Source organism: Bombyx mandarina, chromosome 16 (assembly GCF_030267445.1).
Source record: "Bombyx mandarina strain Sakado chromosome 16, ASM3026744v2".
In the NCBI taxonomy this organism is placed as follows: Eukaryota; Metazoa; Arthropoda; class Insecta; order Lepidoptera; family Bombycidae; genus Bombyx; species Bombyx mandarina.
The window spans coordinates 8,492,089-8,519,981 of NC_143222.1; the positions used below are offsets into that span (position 1 = coordinate 8,492,089).

Here is a 27,893-nt window from a genome sequence, read left to right on the forward strand (position 1 = left end):
AGCACTCAGGGGAACAAGCCGCTGTCTATCGCTGAAGTATATAAACGACGTTTGAAAAAGAACATGTTATAGCACTTAAGAAACAACGTAGATTCCTCCACCAGATCATACCAAGGCCGGATGTTACGAAAGAAATATTAAAATGCACTAAATTAAATCGATTCTAGTAAATATGGATGAATTCTGCTTCGATGGCAGGCAGTGCCATGGTAAAATGGTGAGAACAGGATTATCCTCATCCCCTCGAGGGACTTTTCGAACTGAAAACCTGTGTTGATACGGCATCCATAGATTTATTTTTCTTTCCGGATGAGCCTTTGATCGCCCACCTGTCCTGGTGAAACTGGAAAGGCCTCCGCTCCGGGACACCAGCAATACCTACTTAAATCATAAAAAAAAAGATTAATTTTAATTCCTTACAATATTATTGGGGAAATATAGAGATTGTAAGAAACGGAATCTACGGATTATATACGTTAAGGTATGCCTTAATGTATATTCGTTAGGTACAAATCGGTGTTGACACCAAATCACTACATAGTATAAAACAGTCGCTTTCTCTGTCCCTATATCTGTCTGTCCCTATGTATGCTTAAATCTTTAAAATTACGAAACGGATTTTGAGGCGTTTTTTTTTTAATAGATAAAGTGATTGAAGAGGAAGGTTTATATGTATAATAACATCCTTTAAATAGTGGAGAAATCAATAATAAATTAAAGCTTCCGAAGCGAAGCGAGGGCGGGTCGCTAGTCTTTAATAAAGCACAGGTTCTAATAATTTCAATGAGCGCTGTCCCTTATCCGAGAGGGACGAATTAATTCTCGCAATTAATGTAAGGCTCGTGGCAGTGAATCCCCACTAGGAATTCGATTATTGTTGCCTCCGATTGAGCTTTGTGCAAGCGAACGTTGGTTATATGCTATTTAAACGTGCACGCGTTCAATTGACTCGCAATCAATTCGCATGTCATCAATTTATTAGTTCTGTCCATGGAATAAAATAATAATAAAATTATTTTAAACCACTACCAAATTGTTTTTGTACTTCGCAACCTAGTGTCTCGTGATGGATTGCAATTAAGACCTTTGGATTTCGTTTTCACATGACACCTAGTAGTTCTGAGAGGTCGTTTGCTCAAAGACACATAAAAATATTTGTTGATTTGATATGAATATGATTAAAACGAAAGTAGGTACTTTTTAATAGTGTAGACAGGTCCGAGAATAAATTTACCTCATGGTGAACGTCATTACTTAACTTAGTGAGATCAAAAACCTGGTTAAATCATATTATTAAAAAAATACTTGTACTTTTGGTAGAATAATAACATAAAGTAATAACGTTCTTTGTCCATTGAAAGAATATACTAAATATATATTTTCGCCCCTTTTTTACACAATATATCGGAAAAAAGCAGGTCAACGCTATATCATCGAACCGGAGCGAATCAAACACAAGGTTACTTCATGAATCAGGCAGAATTGGGCCCACGACACATTACATGGTCATTAGTATTGTATGATAATGGTAAAGATATCTCAAAAAATGAAACATTTAAAATGGTGGTATTAAGTAAATTGTAATCAAGACAACTGGGGAAACCAGCCTGAATTGCATAAGTCCACTGATTTACCGTTCATAAAAATTGATCCATCGCCACTACTAGCACAATAGTCCTTAGGTACCTCTCGGCACGAGTTTTCATATTAAACTATACATACTGTACTGCATTTATTAACAAACTATATGCTGAGTCCAAAATGCCAAACGGTTCGCCCATACTCTAACTTCGAATAAGCAATGCAGCTATCCAAAAAAACCGACAAACTTTTTTTATTTGTCCTTGCAGGCAGATGAGCTTACTGCTCGTCTTATTTGACGGTGAGTAGTTGTCGTTGCTCAGACGTCAGCAATACCAGGGACAGAGCCAAGCCGCTGCCTAACGTTAATCTTATATCAGAGTACTATCTTATTTTGGCTACTTGGATGAAACAAAACCATGTATTGACTGGAGTCTCAGATCTTTTTCTGACAATTTGAAAATAAGTACAAAAAATCAACAAAATATTTTGTTTTATTGCTTAGATGGGTGGACGAGCTCACAGCCCACCTGGTGTTAAGTGGTTACTGGAGCCCATAGAAATCCGCAACGTAAATGCGCAACCCACCTTGAGATATAAGTTCTAAGTTTTCACGTATAGTTACAACGGCTGCCCCACCCTTCAAACCGAAACGCATTACTGCTTCACGGCAGAAATAGGCAGGGTGGTGGTAACCACCCGCGCGAAATCACAAGAGGTCCTACCACCAGTAAAAGTTTTTTTCTAATTTTCATTTCAATTGACCTCTAGTTAAAAGTCAGCGTGTACTGAGTTTTTAAAACTACATTTAAAACACTAGAGCATCGTCGAACAAGGCCGTGGCTGCGTACAGAAGCGACGCTGGAGCGACAGAGCCGAGTGGTCGCTAATTGCCACTTGAGCACCAATTACGGCGACGATACGACGAAACAGGGCTGCCAACCTTGTATTTAATTGAACGATTCAGTTTTCAGTTGGTATTTTTAATGTACCTTATGTAAATATTATTTAACACTAAACATACCATAACGGGTCAAATGACCCATTTTGTACTTTGCATTGAAAATGCACGTATCATCTTATTGATTTTGCAAATTTGACTTCATGACTTTTTCTTGCCAATTAATCTACATTATTATACTTTTTTTTGTTTTTTTGAGTAATACTTGTATACCGCTATCTACCCGTTATGGTAGCAAAAGGTACCAGTAAGTGTTGATATGATTAGTGTTAACACGTCGGGCAGGTCACCCTACGTGGCACACTGAAGTAACCATGTCGATTCCTGTTACGAAGCGCTTGGACTGCCTAACTTTGCCGTCTTTTGTTTGTCCCACAAACAAATAAATCTATTCTGGATCAGCTTCGCATCCGAGTCAGGCTCTCAGCAATATGTTACCAGAGGATCCTCAGCTACTTCGGTCACATTGCCCGCCGACAGTCAGATAACTTGGACAGAGTGATTGTTACGGGCAAAGTAGAAGGAAAGAGACCCCGCGGCCGATTACCTAGCCGCTGGTGTGATCAAATAACCGCCCTAACTGGGCTGCCAGTAGCAACCGCCATTCTAGAAGCTGAGGACCGGACGAGGTGAAAATAGCTCACGAGACAGGCCACGGTCAAGTTTCAGGGACACGACCTTCAGTAATGAAGAAAGCGACGAAGAAGAGTTTGTCCCAGAATCTACCAGATATTCCAGCGCCTTAGTGACGTCTTAACCTATCATCTTCTAGGTGTAGAAGGGCTCATGGTTCATCTGAACACCAGCTGTTTGGAGAACTATGAGCTATCTACGCGGCAGACATAATATTTCGAGCGGGCTACCATGTAAATTACAATTATTCATTAGGTGTTACTATAACAGCATATTTATCTGTTCCGTTAGAACAGAAAAATAGATAACAGAATTAATGATACGCTACAGAGACAAAATACATAGTGTCTCGAAATTCAGAATAAAACTGAGGGCAATATGCGAGTTTATTTTTCTTCTTACTCGTATACATAAAACATATTTAAAAACTGATTTGTTTATAGGTATGCCGTTCTTAATTTTTGCATTTGCTTTTTGTATGGTATTTCGTTTTATACCAAACACTTCGACCCCTACGTATATTTTGTAAAATCTAATACAAATAATACATACATCATTTTAAATTTAATGTTAGAATTATGTAAATTAATCAACATTTGCAGTTTCAAGCCATAGAGGTATAAGACGTTACCCTGTTGGTAAAGTAGTCGCGTCTTAATAGCTCCATCAATATTATATTATATTTGCGTATACTTCTAAAATAAATAAGAAAAATAGTTACATGAAAACCCTAAATATTGCCTCTGGGCTTGACTTTAGTATTCTCGACTTGTTTTGTTTATAGCAAGTTCCGGAAATTGGACGAAGTGACATTTCCAACAGAGTCTACTGTGCACCAGCATTTTATGTAGTAGGTACTTTACCGAGTGCATTTTCCATAATGAAAATCATAGCGTGTTTAGTTTTGTTTCACTTTAACACAGAAAGTTTTATTATGAAATTACTCGTTTATTCCCTTATTTAACGTTGAAAATCCAACATGAATATAAAATAGATTTATCAAAAAAAAAAAAAAACATGCTGTTGTAATTTTTTTTTTATTGCCCTTGTAGGCAGACGAGCATACGGCCCGCCTGATGGTGAGTGGTTACCGTCGCCCATGGACTTCAGCAATGTCAGGGGCGGAGCCAAGCCGCTGCCTACCGCTTGATACTCTCCACAAGCCTCTTTTAAAGAAGGACATGTCATAGCGCTCAGGAAACACCGTGGAGGGGAGCACATTCCATAGCCGGATGGTACGTGGCAAAATGTCATATCCTAAATTAGATCACGTAATCATATAACCATGTGGTTCAACTAAAAAAAATGTAAATATGACTAAAAACGATTACATAATCATGATATCTAATTAAAACAATGCTTAGGTAATTCATAAGGCTGATGACAGAACGTATGAATTGAAAGCTAGTTCGGTTTAAATTGTCCCGTTCGTCCAAAACACCAATTGCCTGTAAACACTTGTTTATTCTAATATTCAACAATGTGCCTTTAAAAAGATTGTTACAATTTTTTTTTAATATTCTACCTAGTCAGGTCATAAATTCTGTCACATGTTTAATGTAAAATAATTGAAACAAGTTTATTCATTATGTAACCATTCATATACCAAAATGAACTTAACAAAACATAGATTCTTATGACACTAAAGTTTATTCATAATGACCTCCGTGATTTTGAATACAGGCCTTCAATCTGCGCGGCCAGTCGTCTATCGCAGCACGAACGAGATCCATGTCAATATCGGCGGCTGCCTTAATCAAGGATGTCTTGAGTGACTCCAAATTGGAATGAAGCTTTGAGCACGCCTTTTCCTCCAAGTGTTGCCATATCTTGTAATCTAACGGATTAAAATCTGGACTGGAGGAGGGCCAGTCTTCGTGCCGGATGAAGTCGATTTCACGCGCCGCCAGCCAGTCTTGTGTGCTCTTCGCTCTATGAGCTGGCGCCGAATCTTGTTGGAATACCCAGTGTCTGTTATTGAACATGGTATGAGAAACAGGTTCCACAAGGTTCGTCAGGACTGTATTTTGATACACAACTGCATTCGTTTTTACACCTTTCTCACAAAAATGTACCTCTGTTAAGCCCCAATAAGAAACTCCCAACCATACCATGAGCGAGGATGGAAAATGACCTCGTTGGACACGCGGAATACGGTTGCTCGCTTCTTCACTACTGTGTGCGTACACCTTATCATTTTGTTTGTTGTAGCTCTCTTCTACGGTAAAAATTTTTTCATCCGAAAAAAGAATTTCCCGATATTTTTTTCCCGCGTACCGCTTCAACAAAGCGCGGCATCTCTTCAGTCTCAGGTCCATTAGACGAGCATTCAAACGATGTCCTGTTTTTCTTCGATATGCCCGAAGCCCTAAGCCTTTATTTAACACCCTTTTCACTGTGGTTCTGCTTAACCCTATCTGAAGGGCCAACAGTTTCTGCTTACGTTTGGGATTTCTTTGAATTCGCGCCTTCACAGCTTTTATCACTGCTGGAGTCCTAACAGACCGAGGGCGACCACTTCTTGACCTCTCATCTACACTAGAGTCTTCATTGTATCGTTTGATGGTACGATAAACGAATCTTTTGGTTATATTCAAATTTTTCAGTATGTTAAAAATTTGAATTGGCGCGTAACCGCAACGATGCAACGCAATAACTGCAACACGGTCTTCTTTAAGCGTCCACTCCATATTTAAAAATGAGTAAAATTCTAAAAGTATACATTTTTATTTTCATGAACAATTCGAAATTCGAATTCAATAAACTTTTTTGTGGCCAGCATTCTAAAAGAAAAGTTTTTACTGTGTGATAATACTTATGACCTGACTAGGTATATACATTATTATATTATATTTTAAACCAGTTTAGAAGAACCCTAACAAAATAGGGTGTTTTAGATTTGCTCTCAAGAAAATTAAACTGGAATTCATTTGGATGTACTCTAAAATTTACTTTCTCGGAGACTCGTGTTTTTATCGAATCGTGGTCTTAGTTATTCTAAAGCTCAGAGTTAGTTGATAAATTCTGTGCAACAGCATAATACTAGTGGAACTCGATTGCAATTTTGTAATAAATCTAGAATCATTCGTATTGAGTAATATAGAAATAATGCATAAAGAGGAAATCATATAGGTATGTATTACTTGTTTAAAATGTAACATATACTGATAAAAAATCATCTCAAAGCTTTAAATGGTGACACTTTATGTTCCGTTAACCTTTAAGGACTTCCCCAGTCAGGATTGAACCATGTCATTATCTATACATATAAATAAAATTAGAGTGTCTGTTTGTAATATTGAAATAACCGCTTTTTACTACATGCATATGCATGTAGTAAATATTCATATGAATATAGATACTGTACATACACCAAAATAGCATTTTTTACAATTATTGTCTGTCTGTCTGTCTGTTTGTTTGTTCCGCCTAATCTCTGGAACGGCTGGTCCGATTTTGATGAGACTTTCACTAATAGGTATCTGATGATATAAGGAGTAACTTATGCTACTTTTTTTAGACTACCGCAGTTATTGTCGTACCGCGCGCAACATGGCGGGACTCGCCTATCAATAATAAAATTTAATGTTTCCGAAGCGAAGCGAGGGCGGGTCGCTAGTGAAACATAAAACCGCCTATCAGAATAAAATTTAGAGAAGAGTTTTCATGACGGTGTTGTTCACCGCAGAAGAGTTCCAGGGTGTCGATATAGGCTATGCTTATCGTAAAAATTCATTATCCCTGAAACTCACCTAAAGTGTGAAAATTCAATTCCGTAAGATCAGAGGTAGGGGCTCTAATCTATCTTCCAAAATTATACCTAAGCATTGCAAGCAACATAAAACCCTGAACAAAATAAATAACGAACATTCTCATAAAAACTTGACAACCCACCTTGTAGAAAAACTTCACTAACTAAAGTGCCTACGTAATATACGTGAAATGACGTCATTCAAATGCGTATGCAAAAAAACATCCATCAACCCCTTTCATTTATGTTCCTGTACATAAGTCGAACGAAGTAAAATGACGCGAACGAGGTACTACACGACCGGAGTCGAGTGCCTCTGCCGTCTTTTATATATACTTGTCAATTGATTCGCATATATTGTATGAGGAGTTAAGTGGGAAAGTCTACGGTGGAAATGTTGGCGCGCTTAAATATTTTTTTCCAAATAAACAACGGTTGTTCGGAACTGATTTTTTTAAATATATGTGCGTCTTACTGGGCCACTCAGATGGACGGAATACCTTGCAGACCATCCGACGTTAAGTCGTCGTGGCCTAAAGGATAACACGTCCGGTGCATTCGTGTTGAGCGATGCACCGGTGTTCGAATCTCAGGCGGGTACCAATTTCTCTAATGAATTACGTACTCAACAAATGTTGATGATTGATTTCGACGGTGAAGGAATAACATCGTGTAATAAAAATCAAACCCGCAAAATTATAATTTGCGTAATTACTGGTGATAGGATATCTTTATGCGTTCTTCATACTCTAACTACTATAACTATTACGATTTTGATGTCTTAAATTAGAAATCCGCTTCCAATAAAAAAATAAATAAAAAACAAATTCACACTTTCATCTACATAAATAAAAGCTAAAGATCTGTGCACAAGTATGTACCTACATCATAAATAAACCAGAACTCGCTCGCAAAATATTAAATGATGATATAGATCCTTCATGAATAAGAGATGCGGCAGTCCGTCTACCCTCCCATTTACGTAGGTATCATTACTAGCCTCTTGTGCGTAATTAATCGTAAGGGCTGTCCGAAGCCGACAAGGCCCTGCTTTATTAAATTTTAGCGCTTGCTGAGCCGCCCGCCCCCGCCTCCCCTAGCACCCTCCGCAATGAATAGACCCATCGCTTTTACTATTCACGGCGGCTCGGTGGATTAGCGAGATGAATTTCCTGATCCCCGGGGGTTCAAATGGTGCGTGCGCCCCCCGTATCGGTGCGGATTTGGTGCGATTGAGTTTCGATTAAATCAACGTTTCACAACTCCGTATTTTGAGCGACCCTAAACTGAAATTTGTAGAATTATAATTGCCATCGTCGCCGCGGAATATCCATCAAGCTATGCAAAATCCAAAATACTACCTGTTTAGTTTTAATATGCTATGATAAAACAAGTATTTAAAAATATATATATTTATCTATATATGTATATATAAAAGAAAGTCGTGTTAGTTACACTATTTATAACTCAAGAACGGCTGAACTGATTTGGCAGAAAATTGGTGAGGAGATAGCTTAGAACCAAGAGAAGGACATAGGATACTTTTTATCACGTTCCCGTGGGACCTGACATAAAACGTGGTATAACAAAACGCAACTGATATGGAATAACAAAATGCAACTGACACCTAAACGTAATGTTGGCTGTGGTTAACTGAAAAAAAATTGACCTTGATAAAATCTAAAGTCTGCTCATTTAGATACCTATTGCCTCTAAGGCGGAACAAAGTTCGCCGGGTCACCTAGTAATATTATAAAGCTGAAGAGTTTGTTTGTTTGAACGCGCTAATATCAAAAACTACTGGTCTGATTTGAAAAATTATTTCAGTGTTAGATAGCCCATTTATTGAGGAAGGCTATAGGTTATGTAACATCACGCTAAGACCAATACAAACGGAGCACCAATAAAGAATGTTTCAAAATCGGGGTTAATTTTCTTTCTACGTAAATGAAGTCGAAGGTAAAATTTAGCGTTATGCCAAAGTAACTATTCCACGCTGACGAAATCGCGGGCAAAGCTAGTATATATTATAATATGTATTTCAGTAACGTTAATGCTCCGTATTTATTTGATTTCGTACAGTTTGTTCAATTTCATAACGAATTTCATATTAAATTTTGAAATGTATTGTACACGTGCTATCCCTTCATTCGTTTGCAAATCAATGATGCAATATAAATCAAGATAGGCGCAGAGCCCGATAACTATCTGTGCGCTTATGTTCGCGCAACACATGGCCAATTCACACATAAGCCCGCGGGTGTAATATTTTTCACCCCTAGTGCTGCGCCCAACAAAAACAAACCGGTTGGGCGAAGCCGTAGCTCGCAGCGAGATTTTCGCCCCTTTGTCCGCACACAATACATGTTCGTTATGTTTTTTTTTTTTTTAATAAACCGGCTCGATAAAGCACAGGATCGATGGCCGCCGGCGACGAGCCCCCGAATCACACAGTTAATTATTGACACATCCGTTTTTTATTCAGCTCGCCCGGCCCCAAAGCGCCATTGTGGTTGCCTAATATTATTCCTTTTGTAGTACTGAAACTGACTATTTCCTTACCTTTGTACCGGATTCGATATCGGGAGGTGGCCTTTTGTTCTGATGTGATGATTGTTCTCAAATTATCGGTTATCAATTTCTCTCTTTGAAGCGACATAATTGTGTATTACGCGGATATTCCTACGATTTACAGGAAGTCTTCTTTATTTTTATTGTAGGCACAGGCCGCATGTTGGTAACTGCTTACAGAAGCCCATAGACATCTCAAATAGAATAGCTATATTCTCCTTAAAACATAAGATCGAAGTCTCAATTGTTTCGTGTGATTGTTTTTCACCTTTGAAACCTTACTAGTTTGTGGAAAAATAGGTGCTATTTTGATACCTAGTAGGTACCACAATGCGAGCTTACAATACCTACATCCAACCCTAGTATTAAGAAAATTATTCTTTTATTCTTATTTCAAATTTTATTTTATTACCAAAAATTAACATAATATTATACATCTTTCCCCTTTTATACAAATGGAATGTAATGTTTTTAATAGGTACTAATTTTAAACGTATCATTAGCCGACAAAGATTAATTATTGTTACAAATCCGTCTAAAAAAAATCTTTGTCGTGAATTAAGGATATTAATGTAAAAACTTACCTACATGCGTATATACTTGCTTAAAAAAACTTTTTTTTTTCGAACTGCAATGCTCAAAATAAAATTGTTCATTTTGAATATAATAATATGTATGTTCTTTGAATACTCACTTCAAGAAGAAGAAAATATTATCTGCGGATTTCCGCCAATCGAATTCCGGAATCGTGCTCAAAACATAATAATATCGTGTCAACAACCTTTTAGCTTTGAACTACGACGTTCCATTCTCGATTATAATTATGTATTCGTGACGCCAATATTTTTGCAAACGCAAACAACTTTTGTACGTTCATGAACTCTGTTCAATAATATGTTACCATGCTACCAACCTAATCTCAAAAATAAAACCGAAAAGAAAACTCGTTTTTAATCAGCTATAGATTTTATTGTCGCGATGAATAATTGAATAATTTTTGTGGTAATGACTCGCGCAAGGCACCGCGATGTCCCTAATGCTCTCCATCTTGATAAAGGGTTGGTATCGCGGTCGACACGACAAGCCGATCGTTTTCCGATAACTCGCTTCTGTCACGGAAACTGAGGATTCGAAAAAAGAACCATTTAAAAAAACCACGTCATTCTGTATTTTATGATGTTTTGCGTAAAAGTCGGGAAATGTTTTATAGTGGGCCCGACAATTCGAAGTCACCTTGGACGTCATTAAACGGGTAGTTTATGTTCGTATAAAGTAGATCCAGTTACGGATTATCGTGATTTCGCCATAAATCAGATTATTTATTACAGATCTGTTTATACGACTTTGGGACACAACCTCAAGACCTTTTGATCTAGAAACATACACATAACGCTACCCGCTGTAGCGAAAATTAAATGGATATTACGGAACCTTAAACAAGTCCTAAGATCAATTACTGCTAAAAAAAAATCTACAGAGCCTCCCTCTGAGATGCCCAATGACCAATCTTATCAGAAAAAATGAGAGCCGTTGCAAAATTTGTAACGAAAGCACGAAGTCTAAGATGACATATAAATCATCTATACTAATATTATAAAGAGGAAAGATTTGTTTGTTTGTTTGTTTCGAATAGGCTCCGAAACTACTGGACCGATTTGAAAAATTCTTTTTCCATTAGAAGCCGACATTGTCCCTGATGAACATAGGCTACTTTTTAAAAAAAAAATATATTTTATTTTTTTGGTTTCATGTGTGTTTTAATGTTTCCGAAGCGAAGCGAGGGCGGGTCGCTAGTCAGTAATAAATAAGCTTCCTTGTGCCTATGAAACTTAAAGGATCTATAGCTTAGCTATCTTTGGTACATTAGGTAATTTGGACTGTTTCAAAAGTTGCTATAATAGTTTCTTATTCGATCATTCCTATTCGTACCTTCTCAATATAATAAAAAATGACCGGCTAGTAAAGTTTAGTAGGTGCATATTGTTTTTTTAAAACACGCTTTTTTGACACATACATCTATTCTTATGTTTTTCTTTTAAGTTTCCGTGTCAAACTTTTTTTTTCAGATTTGTGTTTAGTGGCATTCTACGTATCATTCTTTTTTTTCTTCTTTTCCTTATGTACCTGACAATAACAAAAGTAAATTTTTTTTATTAACAAATGTCTTTTTTTTTTATTACCCTTGTAGGCATACAAGCATACGGCCCACCTGATGGTGAGTGGCTACCGTCGCCCATTGACTTCAATAATGCCAGGGTCAGAACCAAGCCGTTGCCTACCGAGCTATTTTGACTTCAACGAAAATAGATCTCTCTTAATTCCCAAATTGAAATTTTCAAACAACGTAAAACAATCTTGATTATCGAAAGGATATTTCTCGTTTAATTTTATTTAGCTGACAATGATTGCTGGCGATGAGCGGCGTAAGACAAAGCTTTATGGTATCGCCCGATTTGTATGAGTATCGTATTACACCGCGGCTTTGGTTTGCACGCCTTTACATTTCAGTCAGAAGGCTTTAACTTAATACCAGCCTTTGAGTTACGCCGCCATATCGAAATCACTTAGCGAAATCTCGGACTTTGGAGATAAATCGAAGGCTTCTGGAATGCTCTAGTATCTTATGTATCTATAGCTATTTACTGTTTTTGCTTCGTAATGAATCATAAACAAATTACTCAGTTAGTTCCGTGGAAGTAAATGACAAATTTTATTATAGAAACTGGCAAAAAGTACTGGTCAAAAAAAAAATTAAAAAATTGAAGCAGAGCTAAAACCAACTTACGAAAAAACGTGAAGATGTGAATCGTAATGTGTATTGTTACAAAAGAACTATCACAAGTCATCTCTAAGATGGCAATAACGTTGAAAAAACATTAGGAAAATTGTAGGTTGTAATTAATCAATATAAAAGTGAATGCGCTGTTGTGTTCGGCTACTTTATATATTGTCGTTGTTCCGAATAATAGGGGAATGACAAGACCTATGTAACAAATAAAACATTCCGCCGGACTTATCCAACGAAACGTTCATTTCCTGATGGCGGTAATCTCGCCGAAGGGCTGCATTGTTCGTGATTTTCTCTTCGTGTATATTTTTTACGTCGTATTTTCTTCTCGGAAAAGAATAAAAATACTGAACAGCATTGTCGACGCCAACGCTCGAGCCGTGAACGCGCAAAAAGGAGCCCCTGGATGACAACGAAATGACGGGAGCGTCCGCGGGTGGCCCGGCCTCCCCACTTCCCCCTCGTGTAAAAATGTCGCCCGGGGATGGGCAGCGTGCCTGCGACAAGACGGCATTTTTACACAACGCCGCCGAACCGACAAATCCTATACTCCTGTGCCTGAACGTCACAAAATAGACCGTAAACGTATTGAACTTAGATTTAAATTATAAAACAGGCTCGCAGGTTGACTTTTGAAACTAAAGCTTGCGATAAATCGATAAGTATATACATATGAAAGCTGCGAGATAGGGTAATAAATGCATAGTTTTCATAGTTCTTTATAAACAGTAAAGAGCGTAAATCGATTAAAAATGCTTTTGTATTATTAAAGCTCCTCTTGCTCTTCCTGTTGTCCTTCAATCGTTATTAACTTCGATCAATAATAGTACTATTGATCGAAGGTTATTAAAAATAAAATTGACAATAATCACAACACAAGCTCTTAACTTTGTAATTCGACTAGCCGTACTCGCCCGCTTCGCTGGGCATTTAAAATTAACATTATTATTTATTGTCATTATTATTAAGGAGTCCAACACTCATATAAATATTAGCCTATCCATTAAGTACATGTATTTTCTACATGGATACCAAGTTTCAAGTCAATCGGATGCACGGTTCAGTAGTTATAATGGAACATCCGTAAAATCCACTGTAGATTTATATATCTATATATTAATACGTGAAGCAAAAACTTTGTATCCCTTTTTACGAAAATTGCGCGGACGGAGGAGTATGAAATTTTCCACACTTATAAAGAATATAGAGAAGAAGTGCACAATGCTAATATTTTTTTTAAATAATGCATAAAAGATACATTAAATCAATAAAGAAAACATTACACAACTACATACCATGTATTTGACGCACACACGCATGCATACTATTTATTGTCAAACTTTTGTTCTTGACGTCTGTGGTCAAATTGAGAATAGATTAAATATTGTTTGTCTTTGTTAATATTTTTTATAGTGTAGCCTTGGCGAAATTTGTGATTATAGAAGTATAAAATACAATCATAATAGTGTACAAACTTACAATTCCAATTAGTTATAGTCGAATTTCGACTACTGCGGGACCTCTAGTTAGTATAGATTTACAATAATGCACCTATTAAAAAAAAAATCTTCAAATTAACAAACTACAAATTCACCATTACTTCTTATATCAATTTGTTGCAAACTATGATGTTACGGCTAACGTAGATTTTAACATGTCGTTGAATGATTTCCTCTGTTTCAGAACGTATAAACAAAATACAAATGGAGAGTTGTTTTGAAGAGATTCTCGAGAACAAGATGGATGACTCGGCAAGCAACGCAAACAACCGAAAACACGTTGACAATCCTTTCACCTCCGAAGTGTCCTTCGCCAAGCCCGAATACGGTAATCTTAAACAAATTCAACAATTTCAATTTCAATTCAACAGTCTATTATCACATTTTTGCAACTTATATCCCTGTCGGGTCACTTGTTTTTATTGCTTAGATGAGTGGACGAGCTCACAGCCCATCCGGTGTACATCGTCCACATATACGACGTAAATGCGTCACACACCTTGAGATATAAGTTCTAAGGCCTCAAGTATAGTTACGACGGCTGCCCCACCCTTCAAACCGAAACGCATTACTACACGGCAGAAATAGGCAGGGTGGTAGTACCTACCCGCGCGGACTCACAAGAGGTCCTACCACCAGTAAAACACATCCATTCACCCTTATATTTTTATTTAATTTACTAAAACAGGTCATGGTGAACTCGGAAGGATTATTACTGGCATCGTGTCTGTGCTAACTGTAACAAATTTGGTATCATAGTTGCATAGTCATTGTATACAATGCTGTCTATATTTTGACCGCAAGGTGTACGACAAGAGTTGTCACAGGATAAAGCCACAGCTTTATCTGCTTATCTTTAAGAGGCGTAAGCTTTATCCCGCCATGTGACGTGGCTGTGTGCTGGTCGCGGAGGATAGTGAAACCCATTAATCAACCTTATTATCATCCTTTTCCTACCCAAATGTGAGATCGTCACCGAAACGTAACTTGGAAAAAGCATGGATAATAGAAAGTCAGTAGCTTCGCCACCGACCACGGGGCGCCATCGGTAGAATCAACCGAATCACCAGCGCGACTAGGTGACTTCTATCCTTGACTCGGCAATTCGTAGCGAAAAAAGAATATATCTCTCTCTTTGTCTCTTTCTCCACCGACTCTTTGAGAACGATCAATATCAGCGCTGATTTGAAGGTTCAAACAAACCTCAATCTCGTGTCTGAAATTGGGTGATATAGTGATACTTATGCGCTCCAGTAACTTCTTAACTTTTACCCACCTTGAGACATGAGGTCGAACCTCATATCCGAACACGGATGATGGGTTCACATTGTCACTCATAAACTCATTTATTGAAACGATTCGTGCTACAAATATATACAGCGCAAGTCAAATATTCGATAGGTACCTACTACATATTACTTACTACCTATAGCAAAAATATTTTCGATTTTTTTTTATTGCTTGATGGGTGGACGAGCTCACAGCCCACCTGGTGTTAAGTGGTCACTGGAACCCATATACATCTACAACGTAAATGCGACCACCCACCTTGAAATATGAGTTCTAAGGTCTCAGTATAGTTACAACGGCTGCCCCACCCTTCAAACCGAAACGCATCACTGCGTCACGGCAGAAATAGGCAGGGTGGTGGTACCTACCCGTGTGGACTCACAAGAGATCCTACCACCAGTAAATGTGCCGACAAGTGTAAAGTCACAAATACGCAAATGACAAAGACAGACTCCAGTTATTACTGACTGTAAGGCTGGTACCATTATCAAGCTTTTTCCGTTGCGAAGCAGTCTTGCTTTCGGATTTAAAGGGTCATTAATACAAAACAATTAGACTACGACCTCATGTCTCGAGATGAGTAGTGACATTCCCGTCGTGATGTCTATGAGCTCCGCTAACCAAGCAGCACTAGGTGGGTAGTGGCAGTACTCATATATGCAAAAAAAAGCAATTTTCACAAAACTATGGTCCTGGTGGTAGGACCTCTTAATAGTCCACGCGGGTAGGTACCATCACCCTGCCTATTTCTGCCGTGAAGCAGTAATGCGTTTCGGTTTGAAGGGTGGGGCAGCCGTTATACTGTAAAATCTGAGACCTTAGAACTGATATTTCAAGGTGGGTGGCGCATTTACGTTGTAGATGTCTATGGGCTCCAGTAACCACTTAACACCAGGTGGGCTGTGAACTCGTCCAACCATCTAAGCAATATAAAAAAAAAAAAAACTATACGGAAACACAATCTCTACACGGGGTATTCGCCGGTCCAATGCCTCACCATATTTAAATTATCAGAACTGTCTATCAACGCACTTCTAAGTATTATCCTCAGTCTGCCCGGCCTCTTTGCCTTCCCGTGTAAAATTAGAAGTATTTATTGATAATACAAATGTTTAAGCTTTTGTTATTGGTGGCGCATCTGCTCCATTGCTATATCGCACGGAAAGGGAATTCGATTTCGTGTAATAATATGTTTTTTTTTTTGTTGTTCGTTGGTAGCCTTTTTCGATTATTGCGTTGCGTAAAAAAAAATTGGTGCTTTTGTGTTGTTTTAGATTTTGTTTTAGTTTTTTTTTTGGAAATTATTCTTCTCAATAGATGACACACAGAGCAAGCGATGTTAGTAAAAGTGTTAACTAATCAATGGCAGCTTGGCTATCAATTAAATGTTAATTCAGTAATAGGATACTCATGTGAAGCTAGCTATTCAAGAAATGACGGTCTTAGAATTTAAAAAACAAAATATTATATCCCAACGCTGATCTTGCCAAATGCTGTGAAAAACGGTTTTTTTATTTTTTAGAGCAACGTGAATGACTTTAGATTCCTTATTTAGATTCGGAGGTAGGTTATGTTTTTCTATTTTCAAATTATAAACGCCAAGCGGCCCGCTCCGACTCCGCTCGGGTCTTTAACAAAAATTTCAACGATATATGACGTCTTTTTTTTTAAATAACACTTATTGCAGCATAACTATAATAGTCGCGTCACTTTTTGTAAATAATAGTCTATTAGTAATATGGTACTATAGTTCTACAAAGTCGTAGTGTATTATTTTATTCTATCATCAACAGTTTTCGCAAGGCACGTGATGTAAAGAATATTTTATGTAATTTTTTTTACATCTTGGTTACATTATTTGAGATTTGGTAAGGATCACTAATTTTTAAAAAAAAAATTATAGCCTTTGTCACTCGAGAATAGTGTAGCTTCCAAACAGTGAAACAATTTTTCATTTCGGTTCAGTAGTTTAGGAGCCTATTCAATGCAAACAAACAAATATTTTCTCTTTATAATATTATAAGTATCGATAATCTTATCAAATAATAATTAAACGAATCCCAAAAACGATCACTAAGATATCAATAATAATGTAGTGTCGTACCTTTAATGTCGAGAATAATGATTCGTTAATTTCTAAAGTATAAAAATTTAGGTTTTTCTTGATTGCCACGGCTTTGCCTGGTTGCCGTGACGAGGCGTGCCCGCTAGTTTTACAAGGAGAAGGCTTCAGGGACGAGCCAATCGACACCTTTCGTGTTAACTGTAGGCGGAGTTTGACACGCGACGTGTTCATGTTTACAAACAAACACATTCTTTGTGAGATTTACGTGTGTGTGTGTGTGTTTTTTTTTTTATTGCTTAGTTGGGTGACGAGCTCACAGCCCACCTGGTGCTAAGTGGTTACTGGAGCCCATAGACATCTACGACGTAAATGCGCCACCCACCTTGAGATATAATTTATAAGGTCTCAAGTATAGTTACAACGGCTGCCCCACCCTTCAAACCGAAACGCATTACTGCTTCACGGCAGAAATAGGCAGGGTGGTGGTACCTACCCGCACGGACTCACAAGAGGTCCTACCTCCAGTAAAACGTGTGCATTAAAGTGAGACTTTGACAATTGCGTATACAAATCTTGTATCGAAGGTTGGCGACTATTGCTGAACTGAGTTTAATCCGTCATTCATCGACATAAGCAATGCCAAAAACCCTTCTAATCTGAACCCACCCGTGGAAGATTTTTCAAACCTTTCTTTAATATGGACATGTGATAACGCCACGCCAACATACGAAACAGAAAGTTGGATCCATTTCTTTAAAACGCTACCCGATGTAGCGCAAATTAAATTGATATTACGGAATCTTAAACAATTCCTAAGAGCACTTACTAGTACAAAAATCTATGGAACCTCCCTCTGAGATGCCCAATGACCAATCTTATCAGAAGAAATGAGAGCCGTTGCAAAATTTGTAACGAAAGCACTAAGTCTAAGATGTATTGGAATAATGTTAATAGGCAGATATATTATCATTGTCAGTAAACGATAAAAAAACCACACCACACTGTCATCGGCGTGAACATCATTCGCTGTCGTAATTTCTACTTGCTCACATAAACAACAGACTCATTCTTGATCTTTGAAACTCAATGAAAATACCAATGAAAACTAATATCAATAATGGTTTTATGTAGGATTAATAATAACATATTCTACGATACTTCAAAACGAGATGGTAGCGTTAAATATAACTTATTCCTCAATCTTTAAGTCCTAGCGACAGATATAGAAGACCGTTTTTTTTTTATAGCGTAGGTCGATGGACGAGCTCACAGCCCACCTGGTGCTAAGTGGTTACTGGAGCCCATAGACATCTACGACGTAAATGCGCCACCCACTTTGAGGTATAAGTTCTAAGGTCTCAAGTATAGCTACAGCGACTGCCCCACCCTTCAAACCGAAACGCATTACTGCTTCACGGCAGAAATATCTAACAACCAATTCATATACAACACAGTTCTGGCCTACCATCAGCGGCATGATTAGGAACTTTGTTAAAATTAGAATTAACGCTAAGCACAGACAACGCAGTAGATAATCAAATTCATAATCTCCAAACAACGTCTCCTCATTTAATGACATACATGATTAGTGCGAACTAACAATAATTATCAAATTGATTAATAAAAAAATTGTTCAAATAAATTCTGTACTTTTAAACTAATAAAAAGCAATTGTTGTACATCATACTAGATGAGTAAGTTTCGTTGCAAACTGTCTGCGGTGCAAGCTACGAAAGTAAACAAGAAAAAAAAGAGTGAAATCGTGACATTTCCCTGTACATTTAGGCACCTAAACCGTTTGCAAACAACATTGAGAGTAGCATGAGTAAATGAACGGAGGGGGACCGGGGGTGTCCTAAACAAAAGGTGCGATCCCCCACCCCACCGACAAATCGACCCAGCCCGTCGGGTGAATACTACGGTGACCAAACTCACAACTTGTTTGCGTCTATCTTCTATATTCTATATATTAATACGTGAAGGAAAAACTTTGTATCCCTTTTTGACGAAAATTGCGCGGACGGAGGATTATGAAATTTCCCACACTTATCTTCTATATTGTATATACCTAGTCAGGTCATAAATTCTGTCACATGTTTAATGTAAAATAATTGAAACAAGTTTATTCATTATGTAACCATTCATATACCAAAATGAACTTAACAAAACATAGATTCTTATGATACTAAAGTTTATTCAAAATGACCTCCGTGATTTTGAATACAGGCCTTCAATCTGCGCGGCCAGTCATCTATCGCAGCACGAACGAGGTCCATGTCAATATCGGCGGCTGCCTTAATCAAGGATGTCTTGGGTGACTCCAAATCGGGATGAGGCTTTGAGCACGCCTTTTCCTTCAAGTGTTGCCATATCTTGTAATCTAACGGATTCAAATCTGGACTGGAGGAGGGCCAGTCTTCGTACCGGATGAAGTCGATTTCACGCGCCGCCAGCCAGTCTTGCGTGCTCTTCGCTCTATGAGCTGGCGCCGAATCTTGTTGGAATACCCAGTGCCTGTTATTGAACATGGTATAAGAAACAGGTTCCACAAGGTTCGTCAGGACTGTATTTTGATACACAACTGCATTCGTTTTTACACCTTTCTCACAAAAATGTACCTCTGTTAAGCCCCAATAAGAAACTCACAAACCATACCATGAGCGAGGATGGAAAATGACCTCGTTGGACACGCGGAATACGGTTGCTCGCTTCTTCACTACTGTGTGCGTACACCTTATCATTTTGTTTGTTGTAGCTCTCTTCTACGGTAAAAATTTTTTCATCCGAAAAAAGAATTTCCCGATATTTTTTTCCCGCGTACCGCTTCAACAAAGCGCGGCATCTCTTCAGTCTCAGGTCCATTAGACGAGCATTCAAACGATGTCCTGTTTTTCTTCGATATACCCGAAGCTCTAAGTCTTCATTTAACACCCTTTTCACCGTGGTTCTGCTTAACTCCATCTGAAGGGCCAACAGTTTCTGCTTACGTTTGGGATTTCTTTGAATTCGCGCCTTCACAGCTTTTATCACTGCTGGAGTCCTAACAGACCGAGGGCGACCACTTCTTGACCTGTCATCTACACTAGAGTCTTCATTGTATCGTTTGATGGTACGATAAAAGAAGCCTTTTGGTTATATTCAAATTTTTCAGTATGTTAAAAATTTGAATTGACGCGTAACCGCAACGATGCAACGCAATAACTGCAACACGGTCTTCTTTAAGCGTCCACTCCATATTTAAAAATGAGTAAAAAATCTATAAGTATACATTTTTATTTCCATGAACAATTCGAAATTCGAATTCAATAAACTTTTTTGTGACCAGCATTCTAAAAGAAAAGTTTTTACTGTGTGACAATACTTATGACATGACTAGTTATAAAAGAAAGTCGTGTTAGTTACACTATTTATAACTCAAGTACGGTTGAATTGATTTGGCTGAAAATTGGTGGGGAGGTAGCTTAGGATCAGGAGAAGGACATAGGATACTTTTTATCACGTTTCTGTGGGATGTGACATAAAATGTGGTATAACAAAACGCAACAGATATGGAATAACAAAACGCAACTGACAGCTAAACCTAATGTAGTTTATGGTTAATTATAGTATAATTTTGAAGTTGACCGGTTGATGTGTTTATTTTGAGTTTCGATTAGCTTATTGTGCCGAGATAGGTCCGAATCATTAAGAAAGCCATGCCGCGACCAACACGATCAAATCTTTTCCGACGAAACCGTAATGCAACTAGGATTCGAAACTTTGCGAGTGAAAGGACTGAAGAAGAACAAGAAAATATAATAATAATAACTAAAATACATGGCCAATAAAGAATCATTAAAATACTTGCTTTTTTAATTTTATATTAATTATCCAAATAAAAAATTGACCTTGATCAAAAGTCTGCTCATTTATTGCCTCTAAGGCGGAACAAAGTTCGCCGGGTTGCTAGTAAAGAATATAGAGAATTTATAGTACCTACATGGAGCATAACAAACTGTGTAAATTATTACAACAGGAATTTTAGTGTTTATCTGATATATTAATTTATCTAATTTCGATATTACATTGATTGTGATAATTTGCGTGTTAATTAAACATAATGATTGTTAAAAAAAATGATATAGCGAAAAATTTTCAAAGTTTAATTTAAATTGAATATGCAATTTCGAAAAGGGCACATCTCTGAAAATGTAAAATGTTCAGGAAATAAAAAAAACTGATTATATTCTAAAGCGGTGTAAAATTTAAAATATTAACCTTTGAGATGTATTTTAGTGTTAATTACCAATTGAAAGTTACTGGAATTATTATAAAATGGATGTAGGTAAGCTTCAAAACTACATACTATATGAAAAAACGTATTTGACAAAATATGCGACATGTACCCTTTTCGAAATTGCATATTCAATTAATAAATGAACTTCGATCATTGTGAAATAGTGTACGCGCGTTTGTACATAGAATTTATTCTTCGAATATTTGGAGAAAGTTTTCCAAATGATAGACGAAGCATAGTCACCGTACATCCAGGGTGGTTGTGCTTTTTCGCAGCGCGTGTCACTTGTGCGGCGGGGCGCGGGCGCGGCGACCGACACTGCGGGCGTTGGGATCCGGCGTCCGGGCGCCGCGTTACCATGACGACGACACCGCGACACCACCCCGGCCTCCACCACCCCGCGACAAGCCAATAACGCCCTTATAAACAACCACACACGGACCACGATGCTCACTTATATACAGAGCGAGGGGCCAATACATAGGGGTCGACTACATAAGACGGTACGGTCAGGCGATGTAAATAACGCGAGATAACTTCGAGAGGGTCTAATGGAATAGGGAATCGAGTTTTGGAAAGTGCCCCGGAGAGAATGTTCTGGGTTGTTAGCTCACGATAAGGGCCCTTCCTTGTTAAAGTGAAAGTCGATATAGGGATTAGGTCGGCCAAACTTGATTATACAAAACGTTCCATTAAATAGTGGTCGCGAATCGTGGAGATCTATCGTGAACGATTTTAATATTTAATCACTGACTTATAGTACGTTTTCACTTGATATTATTGATTAATACTATCCAATAGAACAGAAAAGAAAAAACTAGGTATAGTTTTGAGCATAATCAAAATAAAACGGACCGGTTATAATGAATAGTGGAACAGTACACATCTATCATATAATACAAAAATTGACTAGGTATACTAAAATTAATACAATATTTGAAAATATGAAGAAACTCAGTGATCCTTGTTTAACATTCATAAAATTTGTGCTTTTTTTTAAATCGTTCAAAATACAAAACTATAATTTAAATCAGAAACGTTAACTAACAATGTTCGTAAAGTTAGATTCTTCGTCATATTCCTTCTGAAGCTTATAGCGGTAAAGTTAATCTCCTTTTGAACTTTGTTCGACTTAATAAATTCTTTGGTACTTCCTAATGGCAGTCTTGTCGAAGCCGTTAGCAGTTGTTGTCTGAAAATTTATTTTAATTTCGTGATTTTTGCGTTCGAATTACTCGTTATCATTGAATTTTGTCAATTTTTAGGATGCACAAGAAAAACTGTCATGTCATTCAGTTATATCTTGAGAATTGACCGAAAGATGTATAATAAACCTGCACGGTTTAATATAATAAGCACGTTTAGACCATAAAATCTTTAGACCGTGAAGACTTCACTGCAGGTCTAGAGCTTAATATAAAGCTGCATAGGTAGGCTATGACTATTTCTGCCGATAGCATTCCAGTTTGAAGATTAGGATTTTAGTGATTACATAGAAACAGTAATCACATTATTTGAAATGGCCTGCAAAAGAAGCCGGGCAATACGAGTCAAGATAAAGTAGTTGAAAAGACTTTTTTTTATGATTGAAAGATTACTGGTGGCCCGGAGGCCTTTCCAGTTTCACCAGGACAGGTGGGCGAGCAAAGGCTCAGCCAGAAGGGGTGGGATTTGCTAACAACTGCCCGAGCGCCTCCGAAGGAGACCTAACAACTCAAGAGCAATTGCTTCGCGAATGAATATACTGCTGGATCGGAATCGCGACCCGCTGAGAAGATCTAGCGAGAAACTCAGCGGGCTTTGTCGAGTTCGACGAGTACGGTTACCGGGGTATTGAAAAGACATCTCGTAAACAAACAAAGGCAAAGATTATTATATTCACCACTATTAATTGATCTTCGTAAAATTCACGGACGTGCTCCGACGTGGTTCCATTCTGTTCGCCCTGGATGTGGATCATTTTGTTGCCTTCAAAAGTGATTTTGGATTTCGCCTGGAAGAAGCAATTTAGTATTTTACAAACACAGTAGTAACAATATTGAAACATTCACTAATTTGTTGTTCGCTTAATTGTTATTCAATAATTAATGATAAGTTAGTTATTTAAAACAAATATTAATTTTTACACTTGACAATACTATGTCATCAAACCAGTAAAACATTTCTGTCTATTTTTTTTCTGTTGCTTAGATGGATACGTGAATTCACGGTCCGTCTGGTGCTAAATCGATACCGGAGCTCATAGATGCAATCATCACTACCGAAGGGTACCATATACCCGGAGACACAAATTCCCATTTTTTTAGGTTTTATTGCTAGATGGATGGACACGCTCATGGCCCAGCTGATGTTAAGTGGTTACCGACACCGGCCTATAGACATCTACAACGTAAATGACGCCACCCACCTTGAGACATGAGTTCTAAGGTCTCACTCTTAACTACGGCTGCTCCGCCCTTTAAACCGAAACGCATTACTGCTTCACGGCAGAAATAAGCAGGGTGGCGGTACCTATCCGCGCGGACTTATAAGACGTCCTACCACCATATTTATTGTGTAGCTGTAGCTACCTTCAATTCGGAATTCGAGACTATTTCGCGACTTCGCAAATTGAATGTCGTTAGGATTCTCGCTGGTGCTATTTTACTCATCATTATAAACTAAACTAATATTGTTTTAAACACCTACAACTAAAAAGCTCTCTCCGTTACCGTTTTTCAGAATTCGAAGCGCACTTTTTTTGGCCATTCGGCAATCAACTCCCGCCAATGTAAATTGTAACCTTTTTCAAATTGATTAATATTGTAACGTTAGCGTCGGTCGTGTTCGTGTATTCGAATTTTAAAAGGTGGTCATGTAGACTCAACGACAAATCTACGTGGACCTGATGCCTCATGTGACGGCGACGGCATTCACTGGTTTCGTCTACTATCCGTACGTTAGCAAAAACATCTAACCTTAACCCCGTCCGGTTTGACCTCCTCAAACTCCACGCCGGGTGTGAACGTTATCGTATAGCTGGTGACTGATGATGTGAAATCGAAACTGTAAGTTCCGTCATGGTTCTTCCTCAGAGATTGAACGGGTCTCAAGTTGATAGCCACTTTCCTTGCGAAGTATCCGATACCTGAGGAATAGCGTGTTTATTTATTTACGGTACGGCTTTTCCTTTTTTCATATTAACTAAGACAAATATTTAAATACTTGTTAAAATTATTTTTTGGAACTATGTTCTTTTAAATAAATCATATTGAGATACACGGAACTGTCACTAATGTTTATACTAAAGAATGATAAATCTGAGATTATAAAGGAATCTTTGAACTGCGGTCATCCACAGTGCAAACGCACATGGTACACCATCCATGGTACACCATCCGGCTATGGAATGAGCTCCCCTCCACGGTGTTTCCCGAGCGCTATGACATGTCCTTCTTCAAACGAGGCTTGTGGAGAGTATTAAGCGGTAGCCATGGCTTGGCTCTGCCCCTGGCATTGCTGAAGTCCATGGGCGACGGTAACCACTCACCATCAGGTGGGCCGTGCGCTCGTCTGCCTACAGGGGCAATAAAAAAAATAAAAAAAATAAAAAAAATAAAAACACGTATGAAGCACACAGCAGCTAACTGAATTGCCGTTCAAGCGATAATAACCGGTAACAAAAACTTACCGATAAACGTTAAATAGTCGTCGAAATTCTCTGATTCGACCAGAACGTATTTTAATTCAAGAAATTCGTCCATTATACAATAAAATGTATATTAAACATAAACGCGGACATTGACAATCGACAGAATGATATTGTGTTTTTATCTAGTACCTGCCAGTGGTATATCATGCTGATAAGATCTCGTCTATTATCAGCTTAGAACGCGCGATGTAACAACACCGTGTTTACATTTAACTCTAGCAAAATTAGGTAAACAATCTTAAATAGTTGACCTATAATTATTTTTTCTATTATTTAGCTTGCCAATTACGTTTATATTGCGTGATGAATGTTTTTTGTCAAACAGATATTTGAACGTTAGTACTGGCGCTCACTTTGAATTGAATCCACTCAGAGCACGCTTGCCCGAAAATTAATTATCATCAAAACTGATTTAACAGTTTAAAATTCAACACCTTAATAGAAGCGAAGGTGATTCTAATTTTGCTTGCAAGATTTGACTTAATCAAACATATACACGAAACATTGGAAGCTTAAACTTGTAATAATATTGCGCTCAAAGCCCTCCGGTTGTTGATGTTATTGTTATTGATCCGGTGTTATTGATGTGAGAGTCAACTCTAGTGATTTCAGTTTTTCTGAATATCTGGTATCATAATGTATATAATTTGTTCAAGAGTGCATATGTGTAGATCATTTTTATTTATATATTTTTTGCTTATATAGGTGGTCAAGCTCACAGTTCTACCTGGTGTTAAGTGGTTACTGGAGCCCATAGACATCTACAACGTAAATGCGCCACCCATCTTGAGATATAACTTCTAAGGTCTCAGTATAGTTACAACGGCTGCCCCACCCTTTAAACCGAAACGCATTACTGCTTCACGGCAGAAATAGGCAGGGTGGTGGTGCCTACCCGTGCGGACTCACAAGAGGTCCTACCACCAGTAAAAATATACCAGTTTATTCTCGGGTGAACAAGCTCACGAATCCAATTGGTGTAAAATTTCAGTTATACAGTACAACAACTGCCCCACTCTTATAACCAGGTAGGCAGGATGGTGGTACCTACGCGTGCAAGCTAGCAAGACGCTCTATCCTTCAAAGATTAGTATTAAAGGGTTATCTCCCAAAAAAAACCTTAAAATCCAGAATCAACAACTCCAAGCTTATATGAAACAAAAAAAAAAACTCGTAATACTCAAGTATTCCACACAATACAAAAGTACGTATAGGCCGTCTATATATTCTGCGTCCCCCACAAAGAAGTAAAGTTTAATATAGGAAAGCTTTTCAGTGGAATGTCGCGTCACGTTGAAGTAGGCCCGAATGAGATGCTCGAGGTGACATCGCGAGAGGGGACCGTTTCAATACTTTCATTAGAGCGACTGCGTTCGCGTCGAACCCGCGGACTCTGCCCCGCAATCAGCGTAATGGCGCCATTGTCCTATTCTGCCACCATCTTGTGACGTAACTAGAGTCAGTCACATAGATACATTTCGTATCTATATTATACATAGATTTTACTTTACTGTAATAAAGGAAATGCTTATTGACGAGCTCACGGGTGCATTTTGTCAAGTTGTTTTCGTAGCTCGTAGACATCAAGGACATTGAAGGGTGGGGCAGCCGTTGTAACTATACTTGAGACCTTAGAACTTATATCTCAAGACGGGTGGTGCATTTACGTTGTAGATGTCTATGGGCTCCAGTAACCACTTAACTCCAGTTGGGCTGTGAGCTCGTCCATCAATCTAAGCAACACTAATTAAAAAAAAATAAGAAAAAAAACAATGTGTTCATTTCCTTATGACATAAAGTCGAAATTTCAATTGTATTATATGACGACCGTTCCACCCTTCAAATCTGAGCCCGTGAGGTCTTCTTGGCCAAAATAATAATAATATATCGGTTGGATAGCGAAAAGTTTCGACCAACTCCTTAAGAAACTTTCGTTATCTAGCTGGATTAGGGAGAGGCCTGGTACAGAAAGCAGTTATAATTGATACGGCGCATTTTGTGAGGTTTCTCACTCTGGAACCCTAACCACTTGTAGTTTGTGTCGTAGACACCGCCAAAAATTTTTTTAAATTGTATTGTAGTCCCTCTTTGTTATTGTAAATTTAATAAGATTTTAATAAATATAGCAATATATAAAATATAAATATAGTAACACACGGTCATCTGGCCCCAAACTGTACGTGTTCGAAGTGTAAGGTAAGAAAGACCGGTATACATACTTATATACCTTTAAATACATACGTATATAGATAATACACACCCAGACAAAGAGCAAACGAAGAAATGCGAGGATGGTGGAAGGTACAATATGCCCTATCACCAGAAATGCCGATGGGCGATCGTAGTGCGCCAGTATGATACTCGGAGAACGCTGTTGCCCATTATCCTGTGAATATTTTTATCGCATTTTACACACCCTCGGGAAAATGGGATAATGCTATGCTAGATCGACATCACAATCTTTGTCATTCCTTCATCGAGGAAGAAGTTTGAAGTCGTCGTGTCCTAAAGGATAAGACATCCGGTGCATTTGTATCTAGCGATGCAACAGTGCTCGAATCCCGGGCAAGTACCAATTTTTCTAGTGAAATACGTACACAAAAAATGTTCACGATTGACTTCAACGGTAAAGGAATAACATCGTGTAATAAAAATCAAACCTGCAAAAATATAATTTGCGTAATTACTGGTGGTAGGACCTCTTGTGAGTCCGCACGGGTAGGTACCACCACTCAGCCTATTTCTGCCGTGAAGCAGTAATGCGTTTCGGTTTGAAGGGCGGGGCAG

At 38.0% G+C, this 27,893-nt stretch overlaps 2 protein-coding genes across 2 annotated transcripts in view; one reads left to right on the forward strand and one right to left on the reverse strand.

Moving 5' to 3' along the window:
* The window catches only part of LOC114250389 (Fanconi anemia group J protein homolog), a 94,782-nt gene that overhangs the window by 36,827 nt on the left and 30,062 nt on the right, over positions 1-27,893 (forward strand). Inside the window, 1 exon segment of the mRNA XM_089733880.1 lies at positions 13,969-14,112. Within this exon segment, the coding sequence (XP_089590006.1) occupies positions 13,969-14,112 (144 nt within the window).
* LOC149501323 (fatty acid-binding protein, heart) lies at positions 20,472-25,251 on the reverse strand. Its single transcript, XM_089733901.1, has 4 exons — positions 25,086-25,251; positions 24,373-24,542; positions 23,298-23,408; positions 20,472-22,607 (listed from the first exon to the last, which is right to left on the reverse strand). The coding sequence occupies exons 1-4, from the start codon at positions 25,156-25,158 to the stop codon at positions 22,548-22,550; spliced, it is 414 nt and encodes a 137-aa protein (XP_089590027.1). The 5' UTR covers positions 25,159-25,251; the 3' UTR covers positions 20,472-22,547.

Excerpts from the sequence above, each read along its gene's own strand:
- LOC149501323 (XM_089733901.1), bottom strand. The coding sequence starts at position 25,158 with ATGGACGAATTTCTTGAATTAAAATACGTTCTGGTCGAATCAGAGAAT. Across the intron at positions 23,409-24,372 it reads TCAAACCGGACGGGGTTAAG|GCGAAATCCAAAATCACTTT; the intron begins GTTAGATGTTTT and ends TGCTTCTTCCAG. Across the intron at positions 22,608-23,297 it reads ACGAAGATCAATTAATAGTG|ACAACAACTGCTAACGGCTT; the intron begins GTGAATATAATA and ends ATAAATTTTCAG.